At 50.0% G+C, this 23,012-nt stretch overlaps 1 protein-coding gene and 1 pseudogene across 3 annotated transcripts; both read right to left on the reverse strand.

Moving 5' to 3' along the window:
- Positions 1-8,905: 8,905 nt before the first annotated feature.
- LOC115381943 (anterior gradient protein 2 homolog) lies at positions 8,906-11,450 on the reverse strand (annotated as a pseudogene).
- A 3,556-nt stretch (positions 11,451-15,006) lies between these two features.
- Positions 15,007-18,643, reverse strand: LOC115381249 (anterior gradient protein 2 homolog). Of its 3 annotated transcripts, XM_030082531.1 has the most exons (7): positions 18,504-18,643; positions 18,359-18,422; positions 18,231-18,283; positions 18,081-18,157; positions 17,869-17,927; positions 16,231-16,314; positions 16,033-16,146 (listed from the first exon to the last, which is right to left on the reverse strand). In XM_030082531.1, the coding sequence occupies exons 1-6, from the start codon at positions 18,610-18,612 to the stop codon at positions 16,257-16,259; spliced, it is 420 nt and encodes a 139-aa protein (XP_029938391.1). In that variant the 5' UTR covers positions 18,613-18,643; the 3' UTR covers positions 16,033-16,146; positions 16,231-16,256. The 3 variants fall into 3 exon arrangements, with proteins under 3 accessions (XP_029938393.1, XP_029938392.1, XP_029938391.1); XM_030082533.1 differs by lacking the exons at positions 16,033-16,146; positions 16,231-16,314; positions 17,869-17,927 and adding an exon at positions 15,007-15,404; XM_030082532.1 differs by lacking the exons at positions 16,033-16,146; positions 16,231-16,314; positions 17,869-17,927 and adding an exon at positions 15,007-15,407.
- Between the last annotated feature and the right edge of the window lie 4,369 nt (positions 18,644-23,012).

The raw sequence follows: 23,012 nt of genomic DNA on the forward strand, positions 1-23,012 counted from the left end.
GTCCAGGCGCGAGACCATCGGTGGACAGGGGCCAGTGGCCCTTAGAATGGCTAACCGATCCACGGCCGCTTCCCGGCTGGACCTGAGCAGCAGCTCTCGTTTGGCTTCGGCGGTCATTTCTCGGTGCGAACGCAGGACGTGTTTCTCACGTGGAGGGTCGAGGCTCCACAACCGGGACAGGTACAGCACTCTTAGCAGCCAGGACGGGTCAGGAACAGGTGGGACGGGGAAACAAAAAACTCAGGTATCTTATCGGGATCCAAAAACTCAAAACTCTCAGCGGGATACAAACACAAGTCATAAGTCATTCGTCTTAGGGTGGGGGGAGGGAGGAGAGAAAGGAATAGGTGGGGAGGTGCACCGGCTGAGAGGGAAAAGTGGAGATCTAAAAAGAAAAGGCTGCAGGATGTCAGTCAAAACGCCACAAACAGCCGATAACGAACACACACACACAGTGTGTGATGAAGAAAGAGACAGAACAACCAGTGGCAAAGCCAGAGAGGTCAAGAGAGGGCACTCAGGCTCCGCCCACCACCACACCCACACAGAAAAAAAACAAACAAAATAAAGACAAGAACTAACATTGCATGTGCTTCATTTTCCATCAATAATAAATAAAATCATCATAAATTAAAACACCTCTAAAGAAAAACAGGACAGTAATGAATAGATGAAGATGGTTAAAAACAGTCAGTAAAATGCTGTATTTCATGGTGTAATGCTAAGATGCTCTTTCTGTTTCGTTCAGTTGAAAAATGTGCGCAGACTCTCATTTTGAAAAAGAGGAAAAAAAGGGAAAAGAGTATTTTAAGTTCACCTTCGCGTTAATTTAAATTCATGAATTATAAATGAATGAATATTAATTCAATTCATTTTTTTAAAAATAATTCTGTTGAACCCTGGTTGAAAAACAATGTCTGGCTTTCATTAGTTAAATTTAATAGAATTTTTATTGTTTACTACTTTTGTATTCTATTAGTCGTTTTTAGTGTGGCTTCAACTGAGAGGTTTTTATCATAAAAATGTAAGAAACTGGATGAAAAACAGAGTTTTGGTTCACAGTCAAACTTCACACAAACAGCAACGCTTTGGCTGCTTTTGGTTTCTTCCACTCACACAATAAGAGCGCTCAGCTCTTCTGTGTGAATTTCAAGATAAAATCCAAGTTCTTTTAACTTCTTCATAAATGCAGGATTTGTTTTGTTCCTTTAAATGTAGTTTTTTCCCTTTTCAATTTTTATGCATAAAGAAATGAATAAAAAAAATAATGAAATGAATGAATAAAAAATTGAATTGATTATATAAATAACTCCTCCATATCCACTGTGAGCTCCGAGCTGAGAGCAGCCATGACAGTCTGCAGCTGCGCTGCTGTTGCCGTGGAAACCAGCTCCAGTCTCCAGCCATGACAGTGAATCAGCAGTTTTTCATGCAGTGCGCACGGCTGAAGAAATGTCGTCTCTCGAGAAGCAAGAGGTGAAATGAAAAACAAATTCACAGTGTGAGTCACAAGGCTTTCATGGATTTATGGTGAAGATTTTATGTCTGTAGGATCATCCATTCAGCCACGGCGAGTGTGTAAAGATGTGTGAACTTTTGGATTCAGGCGAGAAAATCTCTCTCCAAAATGCATTGGAGCGGATGGGAGAAATTCCTGCACTCTCCTCAAACAAATGCGTCTGGAGAGAAAACCGTTTGAGATAGAGACAAAGCGACTTGATTGTGAGCGTCACCACAAAAATCCCTACGTTTTGAGGTATAATTTGTGAAGATTGAGCCAGAAATGTGGCCGTAGAATCGAGAGAAGTGTATTTTTTTTGGTTTGAATCCAGAGCCTCCCTCACTCTAACTGCTAGTGTTGCCATGACAACAGCTACATCAAAGGCGGTAGTGTGCTGCCACAGGAAGATGAAAGCAGGGTCAGACTCCGTCTTCACCACTTCCCTTCAGTGTCTGCCAGTTGCTGGAAGCACTCCTCAAATCAACGCGCCTCTTCAACGATTGGCTTACTTCAGAGCAAAATGCTACTTTTGGGTTTGTTTCTCGGTACTGCCGTCACGCAGACGGTCAGAGCTTTGACCTCTCGTCTCACGGAGGCTGGCAAACACTCCGGCGGAACAGGCGAGCCTTCACCTGGGAAGCCGCCGTGTTGTGAAGCACAGAAGGAAGAACCGATAAAATCCATCTGCAGGTTTGCCAACGGAGATCGCAACTGTTGGTTGAATTCCACACTGCAGGCTGCCCTGAACTTGGATATTGTCGAGACCAAGCTGCTTTGTCAGCCACCTGAGCTTTTGGCACGGCTGTCAGGCACTCCAGAATTCGCAAGGCTGTTTTTAAGAGCCCTCCATGAGTCAGAACGAGAGTTCAGTTCGTCAGATCTCCTCCCAGCCCTGACTGAATTAAGCGAGACGATCCCATCGCTCGCGCTGGGGAGACACAACGACGCTGTAGACGTAGTCCAGCATCTCCTCGGCTGGTTGAACAGGTGTGGCGTTCAGTCGAGTCTTCAGGTCCAGAAGCGACGACGTGTCCCGGCTGTGGGGAGACGGCGGCAGAAAGCACCGACCTGGAAAGCATCGTCTTCCTAACAGCAGGTTCCAGAGACGAGTCCATCGCTTCTCTCTTTGACCACACCCTCCATGAGCGGCACGGCACAGGACCGTGCGGCAGATGCGGCAGCCCCCCGGGGGAGACAAGGAGCTTCTGCAGCCGTCCAGACGTTCTGACACTGAGTTTGAGCCGAACAGAGAGCTCCATATTCTGCAGACCAGACTTGACTGCGTCTGAATTCATAGAGCTGCCTCTGTCCGAGGACCAGAAGCAGGCGTACGTCCTCTCCTCCGTCATCTGCCACTGGGGGTCTGCCACCGGTGGTCACTTCTGGTCATACCTGTTCAAAGGAGAGGAGACCGTTAAAGCTGACGACCAAAACATTTCTGTGGAAGCAGATCGCTTCCCGCGTGACATTGATCGGAATGGAATCATCTACTTTTATGAAAGGGTGAATGAGAAGACAAGGCCACCTCTGGAGCCTCAGCCAGTCCTCCAGGCTGGAGGTCTCAGAACTCTGAGGATCCTCCACCAGGATGTAGGTTTAAACTCTTTCGGGTCAAACACTGAGTCCCAGAGACCAGACCACATCTGCTCCTCTGGGATGGCTCCCGGACTTCCACATCCCGGACCAGCTGAAAGGAGGACTCCAGCCATGGTGTCCAGGGTTCATTCCCTCTTATCACGGCTGATCATGGAGCCTGTACGTGTGTTGAGCCGGACCGGAGCACAGCTGCTACTGTGGATCCTGTCGTCCTGTAAAGAGTTACTGTTACTCATCATAATCTGGGCTTTAGTGAGAGCCGTCCGGACTTTAGTCGGGTCTCTAGTTAAGGCACTGGTGAGATTTCTGACATGAATGTGAAGTGGTTTAAACTGAGCTTGAACAAGGACAAGAACTGTAATGACAGGGTTAGGGTTAGGGTTAGGCATGGCTACTCGGGTTAGACACAAGGTCTCTTTTGGTTTTGGGGGATTCCTCTTAGGGTGGGGGAGGGGGAGAAAAAAGAATGGGTGGGGAGATGCACAGGCTGAGAGGGAAACTGGATACCTAAAAAGAAAAGAGCTGCGCAGGATGTCAGTCAAAACGCCACAAACAGCCAATAGCGAACACAAGAAAAAGACAGAACAACAAGCAGTGGCAAAGCCACATTTTTAACTACATTTCACTGCTGCATCCGTTACTCCCCAGCCTGGGTTATCAAGTACTTGCAATTTGATATAAATTACTATAAAATGATAGAGCAGCAAAATACTCTGCAAAATATTATTTTATGGGTCAGAAATTGTGAAATCAAAGCATTGCTAACCACAGCTAAAACCACTGTGAAGGTATGACCAATAATAAAACAGTTCATTCATTTACAACCATTAACAATCACTTACAAAGAGCACGAATACACAACAAATAATCATCAGTAAGTTCACGTAGATATAGATTATTTTGTTCAAAGGACCTTGTAAAATTAGAGAGGAACTTATTTTTTGTTCCGTGTATTCATATCGTTGCTCGGGGGACCACATTAAGGGACGTACGCGTTAAAAGGCCCAAGAGGTGCTGTGCATGAGAAGCCTGCAGGAGATAGCTCACAACATGTTTGTTTAAAGACAAAATCCATCCATCTTCCACCGCTTATCTGGGACCAGGTCACGGGGGCAGCAGTCTCAGCAGAGATGCTCAGGCTTCTCTGTCCAGACTCTTCCTCCAGCTCTTCCGGGAGGATCCCAAGGTGTTCCCAGGCCAGCCGTGAGACATGTTCTCTCCAGCGTGTCCTGTTGGTGGGACAAAGCTCATGACCAGAGGTGAGGGTGGGAACGTAGATTGACCGGTAAATCCAGAGCTTCGCCTTTCGGCTCAGCTCCTTCTTCACCATGACGGACTGATACAACGACTGCATCACTGCGGCCGCTGCACCGATCCGCCTGTCAATCTCACCTCCATCCGTCCCCCACTCGTGAACAAGACCCCAAGATACTTAAACTCCTCCACCTGGACCAGAGTCACTCCACCGACCTGGAAGGGGCAAGCCACCTTGTTCTGGTCGAGGACCATGGCCTCGGATTTGGAGGTGCTGATCCTCATCCCTGTCGCTTCACGCTTGGCTGCGAACCGCCCCAGTGCATGATGGTCCAGGTTCGATGGAGCCAACAGGACAACATCATCTGCAAAAAGCAGAGATGAAATCCTGTGGTCCCCGAACCCAGCCCCCCTCCGGCCCCTGGCTGCACCTAGAAATTCTGTCCATAAAGATTATGAACAGAACCGGTGACAAAGGGCAGCCCTGCCGGAGTCCAACATGCACTGGGAACAGGTCCGACTTACTGCCGGCAATGTGGGACCACACTCCTGCTCCGGTCACACAGAGACCGGACGGCCCTTCACAAAGGGTCTGTATTCCTGGAGCACCCCCAACAGGACACCATGAGGGATGCGGTCGAACGCTTTCTCCAAATCCACAAACACATGTGGACTGGTTGGGTGAACTCCCACGAACCCTCGAGCCCTATGGAGGGTATAGAGCTGGTCCACTGTTCCGCAACCAGGATGAAAACTGCATTGTTCCTCCTGAATCCAAGGTTCGACTATCAGTTGGATCCTCCTCTCCAGGACCCTGGAATAGACTTTCCCGGGGAGGCTGAGGAGTGTGATCCCCCTTTAGTGGAGCACACCCTCCGGTTCCCCTTTTTAAACAGGACCACCACCCGGTCTGCCAGTCCAGAGGTTCTGTCCCCGACCGCCACGCGATGTTGCAGAGACGTGTCAACCAAGAGAGTCCCTGCAAATCCAGAGACTTAAGGTACTCAGAGCGAATCTCGTCCACCCTGGTGCCTTGCCGCTGAGGAGCTACGACCACCTCGGTGACTTCAGCTTGGGTGATGACGAGTACACCTCTGGGACCTCAGCCTCTGCTACCTCCACGAAGACGTGGGGACGGGATTGAGGAGGTCCTCGAAGTATTCCTTCCACCGTCCAACAATATCCCCAGTTGAGGTCAGCAGCTCCTCCTCTGATGTAAACAGTGTGGTGGAGACCTGCTTTCCTCTCCTGAGGCGCCAGACAGTTTGCCAGAATTTCTTTGAGGCCAACCGATAGTCCTCCTCCATGGCCTCTTGAACTCCTCCCAGACCCGAGTTTTTGTCTCCACAACCGCTCAGGCTGCAGTTCGCTTGGCCTGCCGGTACCCGTCAGCTGCTTCTGGAGTCCCATGAGCCAACAGGCTCAGTAGGACTCTTTCTTCAGCTGGAACGGCTGTCCTTACTTCCGGTCTCCACCACCGGGTTCGAGGATTGCCGCCACGACAGGCACGGAGACCTTACGACCACAGCTCGAGCAGCTGCTTCCACAATGGAGGTGGAGAACACGGTCCACTGGGACTCAATGTCCCCAGCCTCCCTCGGGACGTGAGAGACGTTCTCCTGGTCCTCCAGGACCAGGATTCCCCACCCCTGCTCCAGATGGTTAAAACTAGCTTTCGGGGTTAAAACTGTCTTTAGAGGGGATTGAAACTGTCTGTAGAGGGTTAAAACTGTCTTTTGGGGGGTTAAAACTGTCTTTTGTGGGGATTGAACTGTCTCTAGATGGTTAAAACTGGTTTGGGGGGGGGTTAAAACTGTCTTTTGGGGAGATTAAACTGTCTCCAGATGGTTTAAACTGGGTTTCGGGTTAAAACTGTCTTTGGGGGTGATCGAAGTATCTGTAGAGGGTGAAAACTAGCTTTGTTGGTTAAAAACTGTCTCTAAAAGTTAAAACTGGGTTTTGGGGTTAAAAACTGTCTTTTTGGGGGATTGAAACTGTCCGCAGAGGGTTAAAACTGTCTTTAGGTGGGATTGAACCTGTCTCGAGAGGGTTAAAACTGTCTTTAGGTGGGATTGAAACTGTCTCGAGAGGGTTTAAAACTGTCTTTAGGTGGGATTGAAAACTGTAGAGGTGTGAAAACCTGTCTTTAGGTGGGATTGAAACTGTCTCGAGAGGATTAAAAAACTGTCTTTAGGTGGGACTGAAACTGTCCTGTAGAGGGTGAAACTGTCTTTAGGTGGGATGGAAACTGTCCTCGAGAGGGTTATAAACTGTCTTTAGGTGGGATTGAAACTGTCTCTTGAGGGTTAAAACTGTCTTTAGTGGGATTGAAACTGTCTCGAGAGGGTTTAAAACTGTCTTTAGGTGGGTTTGAAACTGTCTCTAGAGGGTTAAAACTGTCTTTAGGTGGGATTGAAACTGTCTCCAGAGGGTTAAAACTGTCTTTAGGTGGGATTGAAACTGTCTCCAGAGGGTTAAAACTGTCTTTAGGTGGATTGAAACTGTCTCCAGAGGGTTAAACTGTCTTTAGGTGGGATTGAAACTGTCCTCGAGAGGGTTAAAAACTGTCTTTTGGGAGGATTGAAAACTGTCTCTAGAGGGTTAAAACTGTCTTTAGGTGGGATTGTAACTGTCTGTAGAGGGTTAAAACTGTCTTGGGGGGATCGAAACAGTCTGTAGAGAGGGTTTAAAGCTAGCTTTGGGGGGGATTAAAACTGTCTTTAGGGGGGATGAAGACCGTATCTAACAGAATTAATGTGATGTTGGCCTCTATAAGACTGACTGGAAATGTATTTGGCTTCAGATGAGTGTGTAAACATCCGCAGCAGAAGGGGAACAATCTTCTCAGAGTATTATGATAAAATTCAATACTGAAACCATCCAACCTGCAGTCTCACCACTAGAAATGATCTTATAGAATTTAAAATTCCTTGGTGGTAATGTCCTGAGTCTTTGGCTTCCTCTACAACCTCACTCAGCTGAGGCAGATCTAAACATCCAAGCCAGCTTGATGCATCCCCATTTGCTTTTGACAATATTATAATTGCTGATAGTATTCCTTGAAACAATCATTGATGCCTTCAGGGTCAACAACCATTTCCCCAGATTTTGATCTAATTGTATGGACGGCTCTACAAGCCTGTGAACCTCTTAGCTGCTGGGACAGTAGTCTTTGTGGTTTATCCTCTAGTTCAAAATGTTTTTGTCTTAATTCAAACAGTTGATCCCTCACTTGGTCAGATGAGATGGTGTTACATTCATACTTTAACTTTAGAATATTCTGTAGAATTGAAGGATTTGAGGACAACCTGTAGTTCACTACGCTGTGGAAACACCAACAAATAACACTGGAGCGTTACGACACTGAAGCAATACTGGGAACTACTTTTCTTTTGAAATCACTACGCCCAGACGCCATGTTTAGTAAGTAGTTCCGTCCTTAGCAATCTTCGCCACATACAACTCAATCTCGTAATTTTGCGTTAATATTCCACAGCGTAGTGAATGTGCGGATTATAACGGGTCCACCATGTTCGTGCCTGCACCTAGAAGCTCAGGAATAAACCGCCACAAACTCCTTTGGGGCGACCATTCTCATCTTTTCAGGAAGATCAACAATCTTGATGTTTTGGCGCCCGGAGCGAGCCTCGAGGTCTATCATTTCAGGCAGAGCGCTGCATTTCTGCTCGCATTTCTGTGCACTCTCAACTCAACTCAACTCAACTTTATTATACAGGTTCACAGGAGACGATAGAGAAGCTAGGATGGTTGCAAGAGATGCCTCTTATTTGTCGAACCCGTCAGACATCATTTTGCTCATATTCTCTATTGCAGAGAGCACATTTCTGTTTCGGTTTCGGTTCGGTTTCGTTTCTCTAGGCTCCGTGGCTGCAGCGGCGTGCTTTCCTGCTCCGAAGGCAGCTCGTCGTCATTTTTTGACTTTATCCGTCTTCTTGCCGCGGTCTGCTTTTGGCCTTGTCGTTCAGGAGTGTGAAATTGTCCAAAAAAGTCAGCAAATCCTCCTACAAATTAAATTTTTGAACTAAATAGTTAGGACTTGAGAGCAGCGTCTGGACTGTGGAGGACGACCTGCATGGAGCTGCTGGGCAAAACACCCTCATAGAAACCTTGGATGGGAATAAGAAACACTTTATGGTTTTAAAAGGGCCAAAACACCAGCTGTTGGTTGAACACATCAGTTTTATTCCAAAGGAATGAGCAGTAAAGATACCAGGGAGTGGGAAAATCAGGTGGAGTTGAGGAGGGACAACGTCAGGAGACAGAGGAACCCTTCAAGTGAAAGTCTTTTCACTTGTGAACACGTGGTGACAGCAAACTGAAGGTGGAGGTGGGTGGAGGGCGCCCTCCTCCTGCTCACAGCTCAGACTTCAGCAGCTGTGGACTCGGGGAGGGAGTGGGTGGAGGGTGTGTGTGTTCTGCGGCTCATAGCTGAGAATTGAAGGAGCTTCTTGGCCTTCTTCATGTTTCAGCCTGAGGAAGAGGAGGAGGCTCTCAGTGTGTGTATGTGTGGTGTGAGTGGTGTGTATGTGTGTGTTAGCTGGAGCACTTACAGAGTTTCATATCAGTTGGTTCATAGGCGTACAGGCGGTTGGGGTGGCGTCTCCAACGATGTCGGCTCTCACCGTCATGTAGGGGTCTGTTGAGAAGTGGACGTAGTAAATGACGTAGCAGTGCAGAAGCAGGTGACGTAGAGTTTTTAGAACAGGGTTTCTCCAGCCCTGTTCCTGCAGAACCCTACCCAGCATGCCCTGGTTCTCTCCCCGCTGCCTCCACCTGCAGCTGTCTCCACCGGCCGTGTCCGTCAGGTGCTCTGACCTCGCTATCCTGATGGCCTCGAGTACCGGTTATCTCTATACGCAGATGACTTGTTGCTCTATGTAGCAGTATCAGAAGCTTCTCTTCCAGGTGTCCATGTTGGATAAATGTTCATTTTCAGGATATAAGCTAAATCTTTGATAAAAGTCAGCTGGTTCCCTGCTCCAGCAGGCTGACCTGCCTTTTCAGGACCCTCCAAATTTAAATGTCTCGGGAGTCATGTGACTCATACTTTTTCTGGTCTTTTCCCTGCCGACTTCACTCCACTTACAGCCCAAGGAAGATCTGACTGTTAGAGGTGGAAGAATCTGCCCCTCTCCTTGATGAGAAAGATTAATGTCGTAAAATGAATATCCTACTGACATGTCTTATCTGTTTCAATCAGTCCCTGTGTTTCTACCAAAATACTTCTTGGTTTCTTTCCCTGGAGGATCAGTTTTGCTGTAACTCATCTCTGCCTGCTCTTACATACTCTTCTCTTCCAGTCGAGGCCTCAGCCTTCGTCAGAAGTCCTGTTGTGCTCAACACTGTCAAGATTTGCTTCAGTTCAGGAAATATTCCAGTTTCTGTGGCGTCCCCTTGGGCCCATTGATCACATGTTTTCCTCCTCAAATATGATCTTCTGCTTTCTCAGTATGCTCTAAAAAAGGTTTACATTGTTTCCTTGATTTGTTTTTCAGATGGCATTTTCAATACTTTTGCCAAACTGTCATCATGATATGATTGGTCCACAAAGCATCTGTTCAGGTTTTTCCAGGTCAGACATTCAGTGCTGTTCCCTCCCTGCCCCTCATCGGTTCTAGGAAAGATGTACTCACATTACGGTTAGAGGAACTGTTGACTGAAGGCTCCAGAGATTGAGGACAAACATGACTCACAGTGTCATCTCAGTGATGTGTTTGTCTTTTTGTCCACGCCTTCATATTATTGGTGAAGTTATTTTAACATCGTGGGAATAATCCTACAGTCCCTGTCCGCACTCCTTCGATTTCCACAGAACTGAACTTGGTCCAAAAAGAACTTCTTGGTTTGACTTCTTGAATCTCCAAACGCCGCCTCCTCCAACCATGTGCCTGAACCAGTAATCCAGTATATGGACACTGGTACAGACGCAGGACAGTATGTTTGAGCAGACTTCTTGGAATTTGACATGTGGAGGGTCATTTTTGAAAAGACCGAGCTTGAAGAGTATAGTGCTCTAGATGCAGTGATCTGCTCCACCATGGGTTCTGCTCGGGTCTTGGTGAGGACAGAACCATCAGATTCAGGTGTGTTGAAGCAGGGAGAGAGCTGGAACTTGCCGCCTGTTCCAGACTGCACCATGCTGCTGATCTGGTTTAAACAGGTCGGATCAAGTCGGCTCAGTACCCTGAGTCCTCTGAGGACAGACACCAGGTCTTACCCACAAAGACGATCCTGGGACGTACTGTCCATCAGGGGACAGGCTTTTATCTGTGGTTTCCTGCTGTGGTGGGAGGAGAGCACACACAGACACACACACACACACACACACCACACACACACACACAACACACACACACAACCACACACACACACACACACACACACAGACACACACACGCCCAATGAAGGATGCTTCATTGCAGTGTCAGAGCTCCCCCTCCACCAGCCCTGCAGCATACCATCAGATTGAGGACCACAAAGTCCTCGTCCAGGGTTCTCTGGATCTCATCCTCGTGGCGAAGGCCTGCTTGAGCGCTGCAGGACAGACAGAGTGTTAGGTGAAGCAGAGCGGGCGGGGCGGGGGACGGGAGACAGCTGGACCGGCTCACCCTGGCTGTGAGGACAGTCCTCCCCGGTGGAACAGGACCATCAGAGGCTTGTTCTGGAACACAGAGCAGACAGTCGCTTCACACCCTCCCCGCATGAAACCGTTCCCCTTCGATCCACGTTCCCTCACCTGGACCTGGACAGTACAGACCCCTCCTCGTACGTCTGAGCCCAGATCAGCTGGTCGCCCCAACCTGCAAGACACTAGGAGCAGCTGGGGTTCAAACCAGGACTCTGCCCCAGCCCTACCCGCTGAAGCTCCTCCGTCACTACAACCTCTGGACAGCGTCTCAGGGATCCTCTGGCCCGTTTTGGGGACATATTTAGCAAAGGTGTAGGACAAGGCCACCAGGACCAGGACCAGGACCAGGGACAAGGCTGCTCTGGTCATCTTTCAGCTTCCTGGATCTTCTCTGCTTACCTGCTGCTCAGACGTGGAGGACAGGAGAGGACTGGAGTCCTGCTGCGTCTCCTGCTGCTCCGCCTCTGCTTTAAAGCTCCTGGCAGGTGGAGCGCCCCTCCCTCTCCTCCTCCTCCTCCTCCATCGTGGTGACTCACCCGGATGTCTTGCATTAGGAGAACAGGTTCCTGTCCTGCTGCAGGCGTCCTGGTCCTTGGATATAGTCCCAGAGAATAGTTTGACTCGAAAACATAATCTGGACGATTGAGACGCGTATGGACCAAATACAAGCAAAAGGCCATGGCGGGCGGTGCTGATGGAGCGGCGTGCCGGGCTTCAGCAGCCTGAGAGCTGCTCACCAGACCCGCTGGAGGGCAAGAACAGCTTCATCCAGACATCTGCAGAGAGGACAGCCTGACTGCATGAAGACTCAGAAACACCACTCAGTGGCAGCAAAGACACATTTTGAAGCAGACTGATGAACAAAGTTGCACCGCCGCTGTCTTAGTAATTAAAAAAGATTGGTCTTGAAGAAAATGTTTATGTATTCATACTGTTTCCCTTTCGTTTATTTTCACTTTTTAACGAAGAGCTTGCCTATATCCTTTGCTTTTATGTTTACTGTTCGATAAAGCTTATTTTTCAACATGTCTGCAAATATTGTTTCCCTCCCAACACAATGTCATTGATTGTAGGATGGGCTCAGCACAAGGATGTAGCGTAACTATGATACCTCATTCACATAGTACATATGAAATATATACGATGTAAATGATGCATCATAGTGACCCTACGTCCTTGTGCTGAGCCATCCTACAATCAATGACATTGTGTTGGTGTAGTACATATTGAAATATACCTCATGTTGGGGCTATACGGCGTAGAGGCGCGTCCCCTGGATGGTGGATAGGGTTGCCGTACTTTGGGGGGGTGGGGGGGGTTGCACCTGAATAAATGGAATAGGGTGTGGTGGACCAACATAGCCTCGGAGAGGGACAACTCTGACTCAAACCTGGGTAGACAGAGCTCGTTAGCCTTGCTAAGCAGTCTCTCGAGGAGAGGACAACTCCGACTACAAACCCCAGCGTGCCGGTACGCTGTGAGGTGCAGCCCCACCAACTGGCTATCAAGCGGGGGCCAACAACCCACCCAGGAGAAAACCCCCCTGTTACGAAACTGACCAGAGAAAGAAGCCGGACTGACCCACACGGTAACGGACCCCAGCCTGCCCCCGACCAACGAGTACGGATCGACATTCGTCGTAGGACCCGTGTTGTCCACATGGAATGTCCACCCGCTCCTTCGCCCCGTGGCTGCCCCCCTGCTGTCCCAAGAGCTCTGCCGCTACAACATCTCCCTGGCAGGTGAGGTCCGTTTTCGAGGTAACGGTGTGATGAACAACAGCAGGCGACCATCGTTACATCTGGAATGGCCCCGAGAGCCGGACCGGCCTTTATGTTGTGGCTCTTGCCGTTCCAAAAGCAATCCGGAGGTCCCTCATCAGCTGGACACCTCTAAGCGACAGACTACTGTCTGCTGGCTTCCTCCACCACCACGGCGAGATGGCTGTGGTTGTCACCTACGTCCCCACAGTTGTCACTGATGATGATGTGAAGGACGCATTCTTTGACCAACTCCACCAGGCTGTCAGCCAAGCTCCACCACACGACATCAATGCCACTCTGTCCAGTAGCGAAACAAATCCATCTCTGGACGTGGTACAGCCCAGATGGCAGAGCCAGGAAGGCGGTGGACCATACCCTCATTTCTCGACGCTGGAAGTCATTTGTCACCAACTGCCGGGTTGTACAGAGGAGCACAGCTTGGCAACACAGACCATCGTCTGCTGGTGGCCCAGCTCAGCTAAAAGTCCGAGCCACCAGCACCAGACTCTGCCTCGCCCTGACTCCTCCCGACTCAACAACCCCAGCATCGCCACAGACTTCAGTTGCCTCCATCCGCCGCACCCTTGATGCTCTGGCCTCCGACCAAGTGACAGATTTGGGCGACCTTCAAGGAAAGTGTTCTCTAGTCTGCTCACAATGTCCTCGGACACTCACGATCGTCCCCGAGAAAGCCCTGGATATCAGAGAGGACGCTAAACATCATGGACCAGCGGCAATGAGGCCTGGCTCTGAGGCACCTCAACGGAGTATCGGCGACTGAACCGCCTGCGCAGTGCGGCCATCGCTGAGGATCCGGAGAGGTTCTGGGAGGCAGAAGCCCGACAACTTGAGATGGTGGAGTGGCTAACCCACCGATTCAATCAGGTGTTGGAAACAGAGCAGCCTGCCCACCGAATGGACCAGAGGGGTCATCCTGCCCTTCTGGAAATGAAGGGTGATCGGCTTGTCTGCGGAAACCACAGAGGCATCACCCTGCTCTCCATCCCGGGCCAGTGTCTTCATCAGGATCTTTCCAGCGGCGTTCTCCAGGGCTGTGGGGCTGCTGATCTTTTTAACTGCATCATCGACCATCTGATGTCCAGGGTCTGCGAGGCGGTCCCCGGAGTGTCTTGTGGTAACTACCACCTGACTGACCTGGAATACGCTGACGATACCATCCTGCTCAGCACAACCTACAGTCAGCTGAGAGACGCTTTGGGCTTTACAGTGAGGAGGAGCACAGCTTGGCCTCTGGGTGAGCTGGACTAAACCAGGTTCATACATGTCGCTGATGGACCAGATCCAACTCCCATGCAAACCGGGGGCGACATCGTAGAGCCTGTCAAGAACTTTGTGTACCTGGGGTCCATGGTGACAGACAGCAGGACCTAAAACCAGTGATTGACCGCAGACGAGCCCTGGCAATATCTGCTCTGCAGTCTCTCTGGAAACCACTCTGTCAGGACCAGACCATCTCACGCACAACGAAGCTCCGGATTTACAACCTAGCCGTACTCTCCATCCTGCTGTATGGCTCAGAACGTGGCCCCCTGAACGGCACTTTGGCCGCCAGAATTGATTGGCTTTGATAGCAGGGTTCTTAGAACCATGGAGAACATCAGGTGGCCCCACCGAGTTTCCAATGAAGTGCTTAGAGCCTGCACAGGCCAGCCCCGAGCATCTTCCTTGGTCGCACAATGCCGCAACAGTCTCAAGATTTGGCTTCAGTTCAGGAAATATTCCACTTTTCTTGTGGCACCCCCTTCAGGTCCATTAATCACCTGTTTTCCTCCTCAGATATGATTCTGCTTTCTCAGTATGCTCTAAAAAGGTTACATTGCTTCCTTGATTTGTTTTCAGAGGCATTTTCAATACTTTTGCCAAATTGTCATCACGATATGATCTGTCCACAAAGCATCTGTTTAGGTTTTTCCAGGTCAGACATTCAGTGCTGTTCCCTCCCTGCCCCATCGGTTCTAGGAAGATGTACTCACATTATGGTTAGAGGAACTGTTGACTGAAGGCTCCAGAGATTGAGGACAAACAGACTCACAGTGTCATCTCAGTGATGTGTTTGTCTTTTGTCCACGCCTTCATAATTATTGGTGAAGTTATTTTAACATTGTGGGAATAATCCTACAGTCCTGTCCGCCCACTCCTTTGATTTCCACAGAACTGAACTTGGTCCAAAAAGAACTTCTTGGTTTGACTTCTTGAATCTCCAAACGCCGCCTCCTCCAACCATGTGCCTGAACCAGTAATCCAGTATATGGACACTGGTACAGACTCAGGACAGCATGTTTGAGCAGACTTCTTGGAATTTGACATGTGGAGGGTCATTTTTGAAAAGAACTGAGCTTGAAGAGTATAGTGGCTCTAGATGCAGTGATCTGCTCCACCATGGGTTCTGCTCGGTTCTTGGTGAGGACAGAACCATCAGATTCAGGTGTGTTGAAGCAGGGAGAGAGCTGGAACGTGCCGCCTGTTCCAGACTGCACCATGCTGCTGATCTGGTTTAAACAGGTCGGATCAAGTCGGCTCAGTACCCTGAGTCCTCTGAGGACAGACACCAGGTCTTACCCACAAAGATGATCCTGGGGACGTACTGTCCATCAGGGGACAGGCTTTTATCTGTGGTTTCATGCTGCAGGGGAGGAGAGCACAGACACACAGACACACAGACACACACACACACACACACACACACACACACACACACACACACACACACACACACACACACACCACACACACACACACACACACACACACACACACACATGCCCAATGAAGGATGCTTCATTGCAGTGACAGAGTCCCCCGCTTTTCCAAGTCTCTTGATCGGGTTCAACTCACTATAGCTGCCATGATGGAGCCATTCTGCCAGCTGAGGCACAGACATGTTGACTGAGTCACTATAACTACATAACTTGCTGAGATGGTTCCTACTGACTGCAGCCTCTGGACTGTGGAGGACGACCTGCATGGAGCTGCTGGGCAAGAAACACCACTCATAGAAACCTTGGATGGGAATAAGGAAACAGACTTTATGGGTTTTAAAGGGCCAAAAACACCAGCTGTTGGTTGAAAACATCAGTTTTTATTCCAAAGGATGAGCAGTAAAGATACCAGGGTGGAAATCAGGGTGGAGTTGAGGAGGGACACGTGAGGAGACAGAGGAACCCTTCAAGTGAAAGTCTTTTCACATGTAAACTGGTGACAGCAAACTGAAGGTGGAGGTGGGTGGAGGGCGCCTCCTCCTGCTCACAGCTCAGACTTCAGCAGCAGTGGAATCGGGAGGGAGTGGGTGGAGGTGGGTGTGGTTCTGCGGCTCATAGCTGAGAATTGAAGGAGGCTTCTGGCCTTCTTCATGTTTTCCAGCACTGAGGAAGAGGAGGAGGCACTCAGTGTGTGTATGTGTGTGTGTGAGTGTGTGTGTGTATGTGTGTGTTAGCTGGAGCACTTACAGAGTTTCATATCATGTGGTTCATAGTCATACAGGTGGTTGGAGTAGCGTCCAACGATGTCGGCTCTCACCGTCATGGAGGGGTCTGTTAGGAAGTGGACGTAGTAAAATGACGTAGCAGTGCAGAAGCAGATGACGTAGAGTTTTTACAACAGGGTTCTTCAGCCCTGTTCCTGTAGAAACCTACCCAGCATGCCCTGGCTCTCTCCCCACTGCCTCCACCTGCAGCTGTCTCCACTGGCCCTCTCCGTCAGGTGCTCTGACTCGCTATCCTGATGGCCTCGAGTACCGGTTATCTCTATACGCAGATGACTTGTTGCTCTATGTAGCAGTATCAGAAGCTTCTCTTCCAGGTGTCCATGTTGGATCAATGTTCATTTTCAGGATATAAGCTAAATCTTTATAAAAGTCAGCTGGTTCCCTGCTCCAGCAGGCTGACCTGCCTTTCAGGACCCTCACCTTTAAAAGTCTTGGGATTCATGTGGACTCATACTTTTTCTGGTCTTTTCTCAGCTGACTTCGCTCCACTTACAGCCCAAGGAAGATCTGACTGTGAGAGGTGGAAGACTCTGCCCCTCTCCTTGATGAGAAAGATTAATGTCATTAAAATGAATATCCTACTGAAATGTCTTTATCTGTTTCAATCAGTCCCTGTGGTTTCTACCAAAATACTTCTTGGTTTCTTTCCCTGGAGGATCAGTTTTGCTGTAACTCCTCTCTGCCTGCTCTTATATACTCTTCTCTTCCAGTCGAGGCCTCAGCCGTCGTCAGAAGGTCCTGTTGTTCTCAACAGTCTCAAGATTGGCTTCAGTTCAGGAAATATTCCACTTTTCTTGTGGCAACCCCCTTCAGGTCCGTTAATCACCTGTTTTCCTCCTCAGATATGATTCTACTTTCTCAGTATGCTCTAAAAAAGGTTTAGATTGTTTCTTGATTTGTTTTCAGATGGCATTTTCAATACTTTTGCCAAATTGTCATCACGATATGATTGGTCCACAAAGCATCTGTTCAGGTTTTTCCAGGTCAGACATTCAGTGCTGTTCCCTCCCTGCCCCCTCATCGGTTCTAGGAAGATGTACTCACATTACGGTTAGAGGAACTGTTGACTGAAGGCTCCAGAGATTGAGGACAAACATGACTCACAGTGTCATCTCAGTGATGTGTTTGTCTTTTGTCCACGCCTTCATAATTATTGGTGAAGTTATTTTAACATCGTGGGAATAATCCTACAGTCCTGTCCGGCACTCCTTCGATTTCCACAGAACTGAACTTGGTCCAAAAAGAACTTCTTGGTTTGACTTCTTGAATCTCCAAACGCCACCTCACTGGTACAGACTCAGGACAGCATGTTTGAGCAGACTTCTTGGAATTTGACATGTCCAGGGTTATTTTTGAAAAGAACAGAGCTTGAAGAGTATAGTGGCTCTAGATGCAGTGATCTGCTCCACCATGGGTTCTGCTCGGTTCTTGGTGAGGACAGAACCACCAGATTCAGGTGTGTTGAAGCAGGGAGAGAGCTGGAACGTGCTGCTTAGAGACGCCTGTTCCAGACTGCACCGAGCTGCTGATCTGGTTTAAACAGGTCGGATCAAGTCGGCTCAGTACCCTGAGTCCTCTGAGGACAGACACCAGGTCTTACCCACAAAGACGATCCTGGGACGTACTGTCCTCAGGGGACAGGCTTTTATCTGTGTTTTCCTGCTGTGGGGGAGGAGAGCACAACACAGACACACACACACACACACACACACACACACACACACACACACACACACACAGACACACACACGCCCAATGAAGGATGCTTCATTGCAGTGTCAGAGCCCCCCCTCCACCAGCCCTGCAGCATACCATCAGATTGAGGACCACAAAGTCCTCGTCCAGGGTTCTCTGGATATCATCCTCGTTGGCGAAGGCCTGCTTGAGCGCTGCAGGATAGACAGAGTGTTAGGTGAAGCAGAGCGGGCGGGACGGGGACGGGAGACCGCTGGACCGGCTCACCCTGGCTGTGAGGACAGTCCTCCCGGTGGAACAGGACCATCAGAGGCTTGTTCCTGGAACACAGAGCAGACAGTCGCTTCACACACTCCCCGCATGGAACAGTTCCCCTCAGAACCACGTTCCTTCACCTGGACCTGGACCAGTACAGACCCTGCTCGTACGTCTGAGCCCAGATCATCTGGTCGCCCCAACCTGCAAGACACAGGAGCAGCTGGGGTTCAAACCAGGACTCCGGCCAGCCTGACCCGCTGAAGCCGCTCCATCACTACAAACCTCTGGACAGAGTCTGAGGGATCCTCTTGCCAGATTTAGGGACATATTTAGCAAAGGTGTAGGACAAGGCCACCAGGACCAGGACGAAGGACACGGCTGCTCTGGTCATCTTTCAGCTTCCTGGATCTTCTCTGCTTACCTGCTGTTCAGACGTGGAGGACAGGAGAGGACGGGAGTCCTGCTGCGTCTCCTGCTGCTCCGCCTCTGCTTTAAAGCTCCTGGCAGGTGGAGCGCCCCTCCCTCTCCTCCTCCTCCTCCTCCATCGTGGTGACTCACCCGGATGTCTTGCATTAGTAGAACAGGTTCCTGTCCTGCTGCAGGCGTCCTGGTCCTTGGAAATAGTCCCAGAGAATAGTTTGACTCAGAAAACATAAATCTGGACGATTGAGACGCGTATGGACCAAAATACAAGCGAAAGGCCATGGCATTGCTGATGGAGCGGCGTGCCGGGCTTCAGCAGCCTGAGAGCTGCTCACCAGACCCGCTGGAGGGAAGAACAGCTTCATCCAGACGTCTGCAGAGAGGACAGCCTGACTGCATGAAGACTCAGAAACACCACTCAGTGGCAGCAAAGACACATTTGAAGCAGACTGATGAACAAAGTTGCACCGCCGCTGTCTTAGTAATTAAAAAAGATTGGTCTTGAAGAAATGTTTTGTATTCATACTGTTTCCCTTTCGTTTATTTTCACTTTTTAACGAAGAGCTTGCCTATCATCTTTTGCTTTTATGTTTACTGTTCAATAAAGCTTATTTTTCAACATGTCTGCAAATATTGTTTCCCTCTCTGATGATACATCATTTACATAGTACATATTGAAATATATACGATGTAAATGAGTGTATCATAGTTACCCTACGTCCTTGTGCTGAGCCATCCTACAATCAATGACGTTGTGTTGGTGTAGTACATTTTGAAGTATACCTCATGTTGGGGCTATACGGCGTAGAGGCGCGTCCCCTGGATGGCGGATAGGGTTGCCGTCCTTTGGGGGATGGGGGGGGGTTGCACCTGAATAAAATAGAATAGGGTGCCGTGGACCAACATAGCCTCGGGAGAGGGACAACTCTGACTCCAAACCCCGGCAGACAGAGCTCGTTAGCCTTGGTAAGCAGTCTCTCTAGGAGAAGGACAACTCTGACTACAAACCCCAGCGTGCCGGGACGCTGTGAGTGGCAGTCCCACCAACTGGCTATCATGCGGGGGCCAACAACCCACCCAGGAGAAACCTCCCTGTTACGAAACTGACCAGAGAAAGAAGCCAGACTGACCCACACGGTAACGGACCCCAGCCCCCCCCCCGACCAACGAGTAAGGATCAACATTCGTCGTAGGACCCGTGTCGCCACATGGAATGTCCAGACACTCCTTAGCCCCGTGGCTGCCACCCTGCTGTCCCCAGAGCTCTGCGCTACAACATCTCCCTGGCAGGGCTCTGTGAGGTCCGTTTTCGAGGTAACGGCGAAACAACAGCAGGTGACCATCGTTACATCTGGAGTGGCCCTGAGAGCCGGACCAGCCGTATGTTGTTGCTCTTGCCCATTCCAAAAGCAATCCGAAGGTCCCTCATCAGCTGGACACCTCTAAGCGACAGACTACTGTCTGCTGGCTTCCTCCACCACCACGGCGAGATGGCTGTGGTTGTCACCTACGTCCCCACAGTTGTCACTGATGATGATGTGAAGGACGCATTCTTTGACCAACTCCACCAGGCTGTCAGCCAAGTTCCACCACACGACATCAACGCCACTCTGTCCAGTAGCGAAACAAATCCATCTCTGGACGTGGTACAGCCCAGATGGCAGAGCCAGGAAGGCGGTGGACCATACCCTCATTTCTCGACGCTGGAAGTCATTTGTCACCAACTGCTGGGTGTACAGAGGAGCACAGCTTGGCAACACAGACCATCGTCTGCTGGTGGCCCAGCTGAAGCTAAAAGTACGAGCCAACCAGCACCAGACTCTGCCTCGCCCTGACTCCTCCCGACTCAACAACCCCAGCATCGCCACAGACTTCAGTTGCTCCATCCGCCGCACCCTTGATGCTCTGGCCTCCGACCAAGTGACAGATTGGGGCGACCTTCAAGGAAAGTGTTCTCTAGTCTGCTCACAATGTCCTCGGACGCTCACGACCGTCCCCGAGAAAGCCCTGGACATCAGAGAGGACACTAAACATCATGGACCAGCGGCGTGGGGCCTGGCTCTGAGGCGACCTCACAGAGTATCGGCGACTGAACCGCCGGTGCAGTGCAGCCATCGCTGAGGATCGGGAGAGGTTCTGGGAGGCAGAAGCCCGACAACTTGAGTCCACGGCCAACAACAATAATTCGAGCTGCGTATTCAGTCTACTGCGCCAAGCCCGTAGCGGTCCACACATAAAGATAGCTCTGGTAAAAGATTCTGACGGTAATCTCATTACAACTGAAGCCAACTGCCTCGAGCACTGGAAGGAACACTTTAGCCTCCTCCTGCAGCACAGCACCATCCCGGATGATCCCGCCCTCCGAGAGACTGCAAATGTTGCCCCCCCAGCGCCCCCTGCTGCACAGACCCTGTAACACCCGGGGAAGTGAGAGCTGAACATCAGGAAAGCCCCCGGCATCTGTGCCATCACCGGTCAGATGCTCAAAGCCGGCGGCGATGGCATGGGGGAGTGGCTAACCCACCTATTCAATCAGGTGTTGGAAACAGAGCAGCTGCCACCGACTGGACCAGAGGGTCATCCTGCCCTTCTGGAAATGAAGGGTGATCGGCTTGTCTGCGGAAACCACAGAGGCATCACCCTGCTCTCCATCCCGGGCCAGGTCTTCACTAGGATCTTTCCAGCGGCGTTCTCCAGGGCTGTGGGGCTGCTGATCTTTTTAACTGCATCATCGACCATCTGATGTCCAAGGTCTGCGAGGCGTCCCCGGAGTGTCTTGTGGTAACTACCACCTGACTGACCTGGAATACGCTGACGATCCCATCCTGCTCAGCACAACCTACAGTCAGCTGAGAGACGCTTTGGGCTTTACAGTGAGGAGGAGCACAGCTTGGCCTCTGGGTGAGCTGGACTAAAACCAGGTTCATACATGTCGCTGATGGACCAGATCCAACTCCCATGCAAACCGGGGGCGACATCGTAGAGCCTGTCAAGAACTTTGTGTACCTGGGGTCCATGGTGACAGACAGCAGGACCTAAAACCAGAGATTGACCGCAGACGAGCCCTGGCAACATCTGCTCTGCAGTCCCTCTGGAAACCACTCTGTCAGGACCAGACCATCTCACGCACGACGAAGCTCCGGATTTACAACCTAGCCGTACTCTCCATCCTGCTGTATGGCTCAGAAACGTGGCCCCTGAACGGCACTTTGGCCGCCAGAATTGATGGCTTTGATAGCAGGGTTCTTAGAACCATGGAGAACATCAGGTGGCCCCACCGAGTTTCCAATGAAGTGCTTAGAGCCTGCACAGGCCAGCCCCGAGCATCTTCCTTGGTCGCACAACGCCGCAACAGTCTCAAGATTTGGCTTCAGTTCAGGAAATATTCCACTTTTCTTGTGGCACCCCCTTCAGGTCCATTAATCACCTGTTTTCCCTCCTCAGATATGATTCTGCTTTCTCAGTATGCTCTAAAAAAGGTTTACATTGCTTCCTTGATTTGTTTTCAGATGGCATTTTCAATACTTTTGCCAAATTGTCATCACGATATGATCTGTCCACAAAGCATCTGTTTAGGTTTTTCCAGGTCAGACATTCAGTGCTGTTCCCTCCCTGCCCCCATCGGTTCTAGGAAGATGTACTCACATTATGGTTAGAGGAACTGTTGACTGAAGGCTCCAGAGATTGAGGACAAACATGACTCACAGTGTCATCTGAGTGATGTGTTTGTCTTTTGTCCACGCCTTCATAATTATTGGTGAAGTTATTTTAACATTGTGGGAATAATCCTACAGTCCTGTCCGCCACTCCTTTGATTTCCACAGAACTGAACTTGGTCCAAAAAGAACTTCTTGGTTTGACTTCTTGAATCTCCAAACGCCGCCTCCTCCAACCATGTGCCTGAACCAGTAATCCAGTATATGGACACTGGTACAGACTCAGGACAGTATGTTTGAGCAGACTTCTTGGAATTTGACATGTGGAGGGTCATTTTTGAAAAGAACTGAGCTTGAAGAGTATAGTGGCTCTCGATGCAGTGATCTGCTCCACCATGGGTTCTGCTCGGTTCTTGGTGAGGACAGAACCATCAGATTCAGGTGTGTTGAAGCAGGGAGAGAGCTGGAACGTGCCGCCTGTTCCAGACTGCACCATGCTGCTGATCTGGTTTAAACAGGTCGGATCAAGTCGGCTCAGTACCCTGAGTCCTCTGAGGACAGACACCAGGTCTTACCCACAAAGACGATCCTGGGGACGTACTGTCCATCAGGGGACAGGCTTTTATCTGTGGTTTCATGCTGCAGGGGAGGAGAGCACACACACACAGACACACAGACACACACACACACACACACACACACACACACACAC

This window comes from Salarias fasciatus, chromosome 23 (genome assembly GCF_902148845.1).
Source record: "Salarias fasciatus chromosome 23, fSalaFa1.1, whole genome shotgun sequence".
Taxonomy (NCBI): domain Eukaryota; kingdom Metazoa; phylum Chordata; class Actinopteri; order Blenniiformes; family Blenniidae; genus Salarias; species Salarias fasciatus.